General features: G+C 46.9%; 1 protein-coding gene and 1 long non-coding RNA gene across 2 annotated transcripts; one reads left to right on the top strand and one right to left on the bottom strand.

Annotated features, from left to right (window-relative positions):
• Positions 1–204: 204 nt before the first annotated feature.
• Positions 205–5,937, bottom strand: LOC113464456 (uncharacterized). Its single transcript, XR_003389315.1, has 2 exons — positions 5,851–5,937; positions 205–4,675 (listed from the first exon to the last, which is right to left on the bottom strand). It is a non-coding gene; the product is annotated as an uncharacterized LOC113464456 (long non-coding RNA).
• On the top strand, positions 4,050–8,328 carry apd-3l (apidermin 3 like). Its single transcript, XM_018026206.2, has 4 exons — positions 4,050–4,120; positions 5,873–6,158; positions 6,236–6,598; positions 6,688–8,328. The coding sequence occupies exons 1-4, from the start codon at positions 4,109–4,111 to the stop codon at positions 6,834–6,836; spliced, it is 810 nt and encodes a 269-aa protein (XP_017881695.1). The 5' UTR covers positions 4,050–4,108; the 3' UTR covers positions 6,837–8,328.
• Positions 8,329–13,211: the final 4,883 nt, after the last annotated feature.

Genomic DNA, 13,211 nt, shown 5'->3' with positions numbered 1-13,211 from the left:
TTAAAAATTAATTTTAGACAAATTTCTTTACACATTATTCTTTCACAATGCAGTCATTTTTACTGCTTTTGGGTAATATAGGTATATACTAAGTTTCAGTCTTTCTAGTGTTAATTTGGGTTTTTACAAATATCACTTTCTAACATCTCATGTCTAATGTGCATTCTTTCAAATCAGTCTATGCAGAATTGTTGAAATGAAATATTAAAGGGCGACATGACTTCATTTTATTAAATCTAAATTCTTAAATCTTCATTGGAATTGTTCTCAGCAGGTGGTTTAATTTAATAGAAAATTCTTATATTCGTGCAGTTAAGCAAATGTGGCTTGGGCGAAAGATGAATGACGGAGCACGTGGAATCACGGCTCATCGGCCTGGTCAGACTTCCATCCGCCGCGGTGGAAGGAGCACGCTTTTCCCACGGATCCCCCCGCTGCGCGGCGTCGCGAAAATTTCTCCGGTTTCACATCCTCGTGTTACATAAAAATCCGAGCACGGAGCCGCGAGCGCTGCGCATCTTATCGGAGTTTCTCTCGAGCGTCCTTTTCGGTGCGGCTCGGCGTCAGACCCGCGCAGCGTACGACGCAAAACTAATTGCCGTTTCTTGCTTCGGCCGGCTAGACTTTTCCCTGAGAATTCGTTCGTCACGGTGTTCATCGAATTTCGCAAGTCGAGCGAGTTTAATTGCATGAGGTAACGCGATGCCTCGCAGGAAAGTCGGAAAAGTTGCATTATCGAAATCGTTCAGAATTAGACCAACACGAGTTTGCAAATAAAACACGTCCGTGGGAATAATATGCGAATGTATCAGTCGAACAATGGGTCTCTATGAGAGGAATAAACGTGGTACAGAGATAGACGGAGGACAACGACGAGACACGAGCAATTTCGATCCGACTCGCTCACGAGAAAATTGGTTTATCAGGGTAACGTAGGCGAGCGATTAGAACGAGCTAGTTCGACCGATCGATCTCGATCGATTCCTAGGCAAATGTACGGCCGCCGGTTTCCACGAAAAACGCCGGGCAATTCCGAAACGAGGTCAGAAACTGGCGTACGTGTCTCTCTCGCTGCACCTCGAACGGAACGGGTAAAGGTTCCAATAAACGCACAATTAATAGGCTGCGAACGTTATTACTCAACCGTCGTCGCACCGTGAACCGATCGATTGCACAATGGTATCGTTCGTTAAATAACTTTTCAATCCCTCCCTCCGTTATTACCCGAAACGGTTTTCCACCGATCGATTGCGCAACGCGAATCCTTAGAGATGATCGACGATTAATCGATCAAAGGGCGAAGCGACGTGTATAACTCGCCGACGGGCTAATTGACTCGGGCGGCGAGCAATCGATCAAGCCACCGTTTCGAGGGTGGCCGAGGAACCGAAAGAGTCGACGCCGGCGACCGTCTCGCTTTATATATACCTATTCCAAACCGGTCAGGGCTGACACCGCGCGAAATGACACGGCACGCGGGCGACTTTCGCGATAGACCGGTGAATTTTTCGCGAACGCTAAATAATATAATGGCTTTCACTTCGCGCGAGCCGGAAAACTAGCCGGCCGTGATACAAGCTCGCATGTAATCGTACACGCATACGAAACGTTTTCTTTGTGACGTTTCAATTTTCCAACTATCGCTGGTGTCATCATGATAGAAAATGGAAAGATTGTTTGATTTTTATAACAATTTTGGAACACTTGGAAGTATTTGCAGATTTCGCAATTCTTAATATACTTGATATGACGAAATTGTTTAACGTGTAAAAACGATTCGATCGAGGTAGTAGATGATATTTGAGAAAAGTATCATGTGCTGTAATTGAGGAAGGCGAATGTGCGATGTGCACATACGCGGCGAAGCCACGAGGCTTTAATTAAGTTTGATTTAATTAGCATTACCTCGATCGACGTGGCACGTCGCGAGATTAAGTCATCCGCCCGTTTTCCCATGGTCGTCACTAGCCTTTTCCTTTCCCTCCTCTCTTTCGGTTTTACCTTAATCTGATCGCTCGGCTAGCATTGAATCGCGATGATACGCGCGATAACCGTCTGCCCGACCGTAACTCTCTGGCTGATCCAAACACGCTGCTATTTTATCAATGATTTTTCTGACACGAATCATCGGCCGCATCGACGATTGTAACAATTATGCAGAAGAATCGGTAGAACGTTATCTGGACAAATTTATCTCCGGCGAGCGAGACGCAGCCGAACGACGGGTTCACCTCGTCTCTTTGTTCCGTAATGGCAACGCCAGATGGTTAGATCTGTAGTTTGTCCGATAGACTAGAACCGAATGAAAAACGTGCGCGCCGATAATGGGGCCACTTTTATCGAGTGAATTTCACCCAATAATTAACCGAACGTCGAATGTTTCTCGCTTTAACGGCCGGCCGTATACGTAACGTGGACTTAACGTAACGCAGCTGAACGCAACAAGCCGGGGCATTTGCATTCCCATCGCAGTGTGTATCGATGCTTTCTCACAGGGCTATTCGTCTTGATCTAACAAATGGATCTCGGGAACAGATTTCGATTTCCCTTGAGCGTCTTGATTAAAGGAGACGAAACGAGAACACGAACGCAACTATGTTTCCATTCCCGAAGCTGTTTCATTAAAATTCAGTGGAGCCCGCGGAGATCTGCATAGAACCGAGGCGCGGTGATAGAACGATTGCGACCGGTTCCCATGAAAACTACCAACGCTCTGAGTCGCTTGAAAAAGTTCGTTTGAAACGAGCCATTGGCGTAATTCAAAATCGTCCACCCGCGGCCAAGGGTGGCAACCCCTGACTCTTATGCTTTCGATCCAGGGTTTCCCGTCGCATAATGCAACGACTCTGCGGCTGGGATTAGTAGGTTGAGGTAATAAGTGACAAGCGACGGCGGCAATCTATTTAGAAAAGAATTCAGGTTTCTTAAGGCCATTCAATGACCCGTAATTCCAACTCTTTTAGAGCGTTTCGCGTTCGCCGTTAACGCTGGAAACTCGTTTCCGATGCGAGGGGGCCCTCGTTTCGCGTAACGAGCCGGGCCATAATCTTCTGGACCGGGCGGTGTCACCATTCTTGGATCTATCCGCTTTCTTTCGCTCCCATCGTCTCCAGGAGAAAAAGGAGCTTCAACGGTTACTAGAAGATCGCCACCTCTGAGATTTTAATTTAAAAACGTGGACGATTCTCTTCGGACAAAATGTTTCAGGGCTAACCGCGTCGCGCTTTTGCAATCGAAACTTTTCGCAAGTGTATTAAAGGTTTTGCCCTTTAACCATCGATCTTCGTTTTCCTGTTTCTTTATTGCGTCACCCGCGACACCTCTACTTTAGCCAAACGTATTAGGCGTTTTAAAAGAAACGTGAAATTATACAACCACCTCAAAGGTTATTTGTTTGAATAATTTCATTTCTAATGGCTGGGTAACGTTGGTATTGCGTCATCGTTCGTTTCGTCCTTGTCGAGCATTCTTGCAAATCAATTTATCCAGTGGATGCGGTTCGATTAAGGGATAATTGAGAAAGTGGCAACGCATCGTTTGCACCTGTGCCGTTTGGAAGAAGTTCGTGACGACTGCAAATGTTCCCAAGCAGCAACGGCGCGGCACCACGCCTGGCACCACGAGAGAGTTGGGTATCGTAGGTGACCAGGTAACCCGGGTGGTGTTGCACTTGGTGTGGCCTGCCGATGTGGATGCCGGAGCGTGTAGGCTAAGAGCGTGGTGGGGTGCCGGGTGGAGTAGGAGGCTGCTCTCCCGGCCCGTTGAACACGGACGAGGAGGCCCCGTTGGAATACCCGCGGACACGGCAACCTCTTGCGAGTGAAGTAAGTAAGCGCTGCGTGTGTCGGGCCGCGGGAAAACGGGGGGAGCCCCCCTTTCGCCCCCGAAACCAGCCGGTGGGACGGTGACTCTATGCGCGGGTCCGTGCTAGCCGCTGGTACGACGTGGATTATAGTTTTTCTGGGGGGAGGGTGGTGGAGCGCGTTGCTTTCGAAAGGATGGTGATTGTGGAGCGTAGCCAGAGTAGAGTTAGGCGTATATAAGGCCCGCCGGCCCGGCCCAAGTCAGTCATTCACCGGACTACCAGCCCACCATACACACACCAAACATGAAGGCCTTTGTGAGTATCCACAACGGGGTTGGTGATTTCGTGGGGTGTCACTTCGTTCGGATATTCGCGGTTCTCCTTTATACGTCAAGCCTCTGTCGTTTGCATTTTGATCCATGATCTCATATAGACTCATTTCCGTTTCTCTCCGGAGTAATCGTTCAAAATTTTCGTCTTCGGGAGACTTTTCGAGCCCTGTTTTCGTTCGTAGTTCGCCAATTGTGGACCATGAGAAAGTTCGATCGTCCCTTCGCTCGAGATATTAGAATAGCTATAGTCTAACCGGGACCTTTGATCGTTCACCGGGTCGAAGTTCGAAAGCTCTTTCAATGTCACGGCTCTCGGGACTCGCCGCGGTACCAGCCGAACGCAAATCGACTTTGCCCTTCTTACGCGCTTCCATTCATGCAGCAAGAAGTCTCGTCGCACGGTACATTGACCGCGGAACTGGTTGTAGTAGTATCATCGTCATTGAGTATCACCGACCGGTTCTATTCCCGTCGCCTCTTCATTCACGACCGCTACGTCTCGTTACATCTTTCCTCCGGTTTCCCTCTCGGTTCACCCCTGAAAAACGATTCACTAGCTCATTTCTCGTCCGTTAAACATTTCGTCTCGTTTCGCAAAATCGTCGTTAACGTCGACTCGAACCTTTCGCCGGTTAGAGCAACGGCGTCGATCTCGCACGGTTTCATAAATCCTCGCACGACCTATGCAAACGATCGTTTCGAAACGAACCAACATTTTCCGATCACCGGGTCGCGGGAACGGTTCGGTCGCACGGGTTACCTCGGGTCTCCGCGTAAACGGGATGTGAAAGTTTCGCGAAGTCGTTCGATATGCATAACACCGGAGCACCATTTCAAGCAAACTGGCCGCGACACGCTCTTCCGTCGTCGTCGTCGTCGTCGTCGTCGTGAAAAACCGTTTCGGAGCTGAGCGATTAAACTAGATTCCCGATTCTCTTCCACGTTCGTTTCACTCATTTTCTCCTCGCGATCCCGCGCGGTTCGCGGTAAGAACCGGTCGTTCGCTGTAATAGGAAGAAAAATTGCTCGGGGAATTCCGTCCGCGCTAACTCGAAATCGTGATTGCTAAAAAGAAACAGTCGGGTTTAAAAAAAAAAAAAAAAAAATAGATTATGAATATTACGTTTGCGATCGTATAGAAACGTGAGCGAAATTTTTCACGGGTCGGCCTATAAAGCGGATACCCCGAGGGGAAATAGCTTCCCCTAATATGGTACCCGCGCGGTTGTCGATAAATCGGAGTAGGGGTAAAATCGGTTAACGACGCGAAAGCGTAATCGTTCCGAATTGCGAAACATTACGACATTTTTCCTAAATACAACGCGTCTCGCGGAATCGTTGCGCAACATCAGCCGACGTACTTTGACATCGATAACAACGGGTCGCGTCGACGCTTTCACGATTTAAAGCTGATCTGAACGATTTTCCCAGCGGGGAATCGTTTCCCGATGCCTTATAATCGAGTCGCTGTACTACTCGCGGGTATCTAGCGATCGAAAGTGAAAGCCGCGGTTATGCTAGACGCCGCGGCTCGCGGTAATCGGTGCCAAGCCAATGGAAGTACGAATTCGCCGCTTCCGTAAACCGAGGATACATCGTCTTCGTTGCTTTTCCGAACCGGTGATTTCACTCGTTACGTACAATCATTTTAACGACTATCTCCTGATGCAACTTCGTTTCGATCGGCTGAACGTTTGATAAAGTCACGCTTACGTTTTACCTGGCCTGGTCGCAGATTGTGTTCGCCTGTCTGGCAGTGGCGACGGCCCGCGCCGGAATCGCACACGGTCCTGGCCTTGCTTACGGAGGAGGCCTTGGAGGCCATGGCGGCGGCATTGGTCTTGCCCTGGGCGGAGGAGGAGGTGCTAGCCTTTCTGGTGGACTTGCTGCCGGTGCTGGTAGCGCGAGATCCCTTCAAGAGGGAGCGTCCAGTTTGGGATCTGCAGCCCTCGGTGCCAGCTACGCCGCTGGATCCGCGGCGGCGGCTGGAGCTGCTGGTGTTCAACAGATCGTCTCTGGTGGTCCGTACAAAAAAATAGATACGTGGAGAAATTATCTGGACAGGTTTTTCGAAACGGGAATCGTTTCTGTCGCGCAGGAGTGACCGGTGGAAGGGCTGACATTGGACCCGCCGAAGGACCCAAGGCTAACGTTGGACCCCAGAGCGGACCTTATGACAGCGTAGGACCTCAAGAAGGTGCCAAGAACATTGGTGGACCTCGTACTGGACCTGCTGGCCTTGTTGGACCCGCCACTGGACCATTCACCTCTGTGGGTGCTTCTGCTGGTACCTCCACTCTTGTGGGACCGTCCCAAGGAACCGCTAACTTGGTAGGACCGTCCTACGGTGGAGTCGCTTTCTATGCTGGAAGTGGTAACATCAACGGTGACGACGGAAGCTCTGGCTCTGCTGCCGCTGCTGCGCCAGCTGGTCTTGGCGGTGCTGGTTTCGGTGGTGCTGGTCTGTATTCGATCGTACCGTTGGATAATAATGACATTAAGCCAATGAAACGATCGGTATACTAACTTTGACTGGTTGAATGATCTCAGGTGCCATCGCTGTTGTGGGAGGAGGTGGTGCCGGACTCGGTGGTGGTCTCGGCGGACACGACGGTGGTGTTGCTGTGATCAACGGACCGTCTGGCGCCATCCACGCTGGACTCGGCTCCCACGGAGCTATCTACTCCGGCAAGTACTAGACGTTCTAAGGCCCCAGCGATCTCGGCTCGGCGACGGCGGCAAACCCACCACAGTCACTTACCGGTCTCAAACGATCCTCAAACGCGCTCAACGTCTTCTTCCCAAAGCTTCGTCCAACCTAGGAGCATGGTTATTAGCGCCCAGCGTTAGTGGTGTAGTCGGTATACAGTCGGAATAATTATCACGCGAAATCGCAAGGTCGAACGTCGGTATATACCGAGGTACACGGTGGAGCGCGTGTTTGAGAGCCCGACGTACTTGCTCGTACCCCCTGTTGTCATCCACGATCACGGGTTTAGATCTCGGTATAAATAATATAATATAATAATAATAATAAATAATATAATAAATAATGAGAGTGTAACCACAACCGTGGGCCCCCGGCCATTCGTGATTCCGCGGTAACCCGTTTCGTCACAAAACCCTCTCTCTGCCGACGACGCGACTCGTCCCCATCGTAACGGCGAGGCACGGGTAAAATTTAGTCAATTTCTATTTCTTTCATCAATTGTAATCGTGACAGAGGGAGTCGAACGGAGCTGCGATTGCCAGCCATGGTTGCATTAAGACTCGCGACAACCGGACACCTTGTTGTCGCCGCACACGACGAGCCCCGTTTATCAATGGATCGGCAACGCGTCGAGTCTCGTCGAGAGCTTTCCGTGTAAACAACTCCGAACCGCGCCTGGCACACGTTGGACTCGGCTGTTCCGCCATGGACCCGGCAAGTGGACAAGCTTTGGCGCTTCGTCGTTGGACCAACTGGGTCTGTTCTGTTTTCTGAACACCCACCGTTGCTCCCGGCAGTATCTCTGTCCCTTCTCTATTTTTTTTTTTACATTTTTTTCTCTATCGCCACTTACGTCTTCCACCAAAAAACAGCGTAAGGTCGCCGCTCTTCACACACATATATTTACTATTCTCTCTCTTTTTTTTTTTATTCTTCTCTTCTCCCTCTCCGTTGAGCCGCGGACGATCGACTCCCACGAGCCGAGCGGCCCCGCGCGCTCACAAGTTGTTATACTCACTGCCGCACTCAAGCATACATATTATTATTACATTACTCGTCTCCATGCGCATATATGTTTTCTCTTTATATATATACATGTATACATACTATTACTACTACTTCCTGCGCGTATATATATATATATATGAAACACATTTGCCACACGCGCGCACACACACTATCGCTATATGTGTACTCGTATATATACACACACTACACATTATATTATATAATCGTGTTATATGTTAGTCGAAAAGAGAGAGACCGGTAGATTATGGTAGGTCAGCCCTTCCCGTGAATGAATCAATGTAAATAGATGGTGCGCCGCTGCCGGCCCCCGACCCCGCCCGCCCTCGTCATACCCTTTCTTTGCGATCACGACTAGCACCCCACCACCACCATAGATAGATACCACATATTTATAGCGTTTATACATTTATACAATACTTTATATAAAATAAAGCATCAGTATTTAAAACTCACCCTCTTTTCAATTATTTACACCAGCGATCTGATCATCGATTATTCTATCCTTAATTCATGGAATTAATCTTATATTCGAAACGATTGTTGATACGCTTCATTTATGGAGATTAATAATTTAGTAATTGCGAATCGAGGCGACCGTGTCGATATTGGATAAATAATTAAAGTAACATTCACTTGATAATTGAAAGAGCATTCATTCAAAATTATGGCACAATAATTCCTGAAAGTGGAATGTATCCAAATTTAATTCGAAAAGTGAGATCGTGAATGCAATTAACCGTGCCAAAACGATTCTCTGTGCCCGCATACCGATTGGGAAAGGTTCGGGATAAAAACGCTTGGTCAATTCCTTTTACGCTTCTCCCCTTTCCTAAGGGAGCAACGGTAACGAAACACACTCGATTCCGGATCGCTACAATTCAGCCGGCGAACGGTACGTATCTGGTTGCTAACGACAGATTTGTCAACAGTCCGTAAACTCGTTAGAAAGTCCCCCGAATCGAAATTGCCCGTTTACGCGCTAATGACGCACGAACGCCGTAAGTCGCGTGCTACGGCAAGTGAAATTTTCATCCACTACGAGACAAGTTGCGCTCGACTCCATAAAGCGGTGGCAACGGTTAATCCACTTGCTCGTTGATGGCACTTAAATTGATTCGCGAAAGACGCGACGGGCCGGAGGACGGCGACGCGTCGTCGTCGCCGCAACGGTGCGTAACACAAGTTTAACAACGTGACGACAGCCGTGAATGATGAGCCGTCGCGTCGCGGAAGGAATTTTACGCCGCTAATACCCGGTTGATGTCTTTAGTTTGGATCATGCGTTTCGAAAGTTCAAAGGTATTCGCTTCTTGTGGTTAGACCGTAGGACGTGACGCAACTTCCTGATCTTGTATAATGTGATACGCCGTATCATATATCATACTGTATTATGATATTAAAGCTCGTTAGAATAAATCATTATGTAACGTCAATCTCGGATGAAAACTCAATAAATCCTGTCGTACGATACAAGGCGTTACATGAAAAGTTGTTAAAACTAAATAAGTTTCCCTTCATTAATGCCCAAAATATTTTCTTCCAAGATCTTCCACTTAAGAAATCACAATTTCATTCTACCTGTGTCAAAATGTGAACATGAGAGCTCTTTAGATTTAAGATTGTCGACTTTATATGTAACAAAAATGGTCGTTTGTTCTCAGTAACATCGGCCACCCTGTACATATATTATATGAAACGTTTCACTGTTTGAACTAATTAAAATTCAGTTACACATTCCAGAAGCTGGAACAAGCTAGGAGTGGCTTAAACAGGACAGTACACGGGGGTCTTAAACAAGAGAACCCGGAAACAGTGCGCATCGGAAGTGAAGCCAGGCTGATTACTCGAGTCTCGCAAAGGTAATCCTAAACCAGCGACGATCGTCTTTCTAACGCCGCGATACACTTGGCGAACTGTAATTGGCTTGCCGATGATTACACAGGAAACTGGCCACCGAGGGTGGACAAAAATTGTTAGCAAGAGGCTTTGTGGAACAGTATATAGTTGTACACCGAGCTGAGCGAGGGAATCCTTGCAACAGTGACAACAGAGACGACTCGTGCGAAATCGACCCAGAACAAGTGGACGTAATGGTATCTTTGACGCATACCAGAACTTTGCCACAATTTACCTCGTATTTTGACTACAAACAACAAATATTACTATTATTACACATTCATGGAATTAATTCGATTCTATGGAATTTGTTGAACATGGAACATGGAATTAATTCTTATATTCGAAACGATTGTTGATACGCTTCATTTATGGAGATTAATAATTTAGTAATTGCGAATCGAGGCGACCGTGTCGATATTGGATAAATAATTAAAGTAACATTCACTTGATAATTGAAAGAGCATTCATTCAAAATTATGGCACAATAATTCCTGAAAGTGGAATGTATCCAAATTTAATTCGAAAAGTGAGATCGTGAATGCAATTAACCGTGCCAAAACGATTCTCTGTGCCCGCATACCGATTGGGAAAGGTTCGGGATAAAAACGCTTGGTCAATTCCTTTTACGCTTCTCCCCTTTCCTAAGGGAGCAACGGTAACGAAACACACTCGATTCCGGATCGCTACAATTCAGCCGGCGAACGGTACGTATCTGGTTGCTAACGACAGATTTGTCAACAGTCCGTAAACTCGTTAGAAAGTCCCCCGAATCGAAATTGCCCGTTTACGCGCTAATGACGCACGAACGCCGTAAGTCGCGTGCTACGGCAAGTGAAATTTTCATCCACTACGAGACAAGTTGCGCTCGACTCCATAAAGCGGTGGCAACGGTTAATCCACTTGCTCGTTGATGGCACTTAAATTGATTCGCGAAAGACGCGACGGGCCGGAGGACGGCGACGCGTCGTCGTCGCCGCAACGGTGCGTAACACAAGTTTAACAACGTGACGACAGCCGTGAATGATGAGCCGTCGCGTCGCGGAAGGAATTTTACGCCGCTAATACCCGGTTGATGTCTTTAGTTTGGATCATGCGTTTCGAAAGTTCAAAGGTATTCGCTTCTTGTGGTTAGACCGTAGGACGTGACGCAACTTCCTGATCTTGTATAATGTGATACGCCGTATCATATATCATACTGTATTATGATATTAAAGCTCGTTAGAATAAATCATTATGTAACGTCAATCTCGGATGAAAACTCAATAAATCCTGTCGTACGATACAAGGCGTTACATGAAAAGTTGTTAAAACTAAATAAGTTTCCCTTCATTAATGCCCAAAATATTTTCTTCCAAGAGATTGAAATTAATTAAAAAATTAATGATAAATCGACTCTTAAAGAAATGTATCAAAATTTAGAGTCAATCGATTGTATTAAAACGTATTTGAAAGAACGTGACAGAAAATCATTGGAATCATCGAATTCCCAATTTGTGATCGAAGATCGATTCAAAGTCTGATCGACCACTACTGAACCGTCATATTCAACAGAGAGGGTCGGACTAACCAGCCGAGCACGGCCACAAATACGGCTCTAACCGCTGCTAAAAGGGCTTTAAATCTCTCCCAGGTTCGCGAGCAGGTGGTCCAAGCTTTTCGAGAGCCTGCAGCTGACCACGAATAAAATAAAACCCGTTGGATGCGTGCTAACCTGCGGAGCACCGATAGAGACCGCTACGACGGGCCCAAGGAGTCGTTGAACGATGCAACGAAAAAGACAAAGCCCGTTTCAAGTTGGTTTTATTGTTCGCTTCCCGGTGAAGTATCTTTATCCTATATCGATTACCTATAACTGTCTTCCGCACGGGCAATGCACTTCACCAAGGGATAAAGATCCCCAAGGGGATTCGCGCTGGCCACTTGCATCAGTTACCAGCAAAATACCAAATGTGACAATGTATGCATTGCCAAAATGTATCAAGATAACCTACTGAGGTATATTGCAATATTTTCCTTAAATACTTTAACCCATTCGCTGCCAAGCCTAAATTATATGAAGTCATTCCTATTGCCATTTATATTTTGAGTGCTATTGTTTACCAAAACCCTGTTATTAGCCAGCGAATGGGTTAAACCAGAGAAACTGTACATCACTACTTTATTTGAATAAAAATTCTTTATTCCACGAATCTGAAATTTTTCAGAGTAGACTAGAAAACGAATAATTATTAAATGAAATGCTTCATGTATTAGCTAAAATCAATGGAAACTAATTGGGCAAACGGAGTCAAAGGTGGGGACGAGTTATTGTCAAAAGCCAATGCTTTCAGGGTTCGAGTCGGATCATCCCTAGGCAATCGTTTGAATAGGCCGTGAACAGCGCTGCTTTCACGGTTCTCTCGCGAGCCATTTGCCATGATTCATCGCGCCGGGTAATGAATCTCTGTCAGAGATTTTTACTTTCCACGCGGAAGCGAGCCTGCCTCTGCGAAACATCAAACTTGACGCGCTTACGTACAGCTTCACCGTATACGAATTAGCACTTGATATAGCTGACGACTGCAACATCGGGAATATTTTTTATACTCTTCGTGGTGTTACATAGCTGTTGGAAAGGATGAATGACTGGAAACAGAGTGGAAAAGCCTAGTGGAGTATTTATTGAAACAATGGAATAAAGTGGGGCGATGAGATCGTTTCATCTTCCTTCAGATGACGCGTCAGGATTACGGTCTGAAGAAATTAGAGAAGAGCATGCAAAGTGTGCTTTGCCTATTCATTAAATCGAAATATCGAATCTCATTGAGACTCCTCATTGAGAGAGTAAGTGTAATATTTAAAATCAGAACTCCATACACTATTACAAAATTCAAATCCAACCATTCGAGCTACAACAGAAATTAAGTACAACAATAGAAAAATTGCATGAAGGAGCATAGAATTAGAGGATGGGCAAACCGGAACTTCTTTTGCACTTTGCGGGCCAGAAAGAGAACAGGTAAGTAAAGCTACTCTACAATTTCATCGTTAAACCGTACGGAACGGATTTCGTAATTACTGGCAACGACGAGGAGAAGAGAAAAACGAGAAGAGACGCTGACGGCAGCGAATCCCAGGCGTGGTCCTTTCACTCTCGGCCGGGGCCGGGGCGCGCGATTCCTACACGCGAATTCCCAGATGAAGAATCTGCTTAGCAGGCTCGCGATTCGCGCCAGCTTTTCCAGCCAAGGTCACTCCGTCGCTGAATCACCGACGAGACCGTGTCAGTCACGTCGAGCACCGAGCACCGCGATTCTCACGTCTCGAGTGGCTGCCGGTTCGATTGCACTCGAGATCTCGAAATTCTTGAAGCTTGCGCCAGTTCCTTATCAATCATCGAATTTCAAGATTCATTCGACATCAATCGAAATCTATTAATTTCTTCATAAAATTGGTG

The sequence above is a fragment of the Ceratina calcarata genome, unplaced genomic scaffold (genome assembly GCF_001652005.2).
Source record: "Ceratina calcarata isolate Rehan_Ccalc_2016 unplaced genomic scaffold, ASM165200v1 scaffold379.2, whole genome shotgun sequence".
Taxonomy (NCBI): Eukaryota; Metazoa; Arthropoda; class Insecta; order Hymenoptera; family Apidae; genus Ceratina; species Ceratina calcarata.
This window is presented reverse-complemented; position numbering and strand designations above follow the sequence as displayed.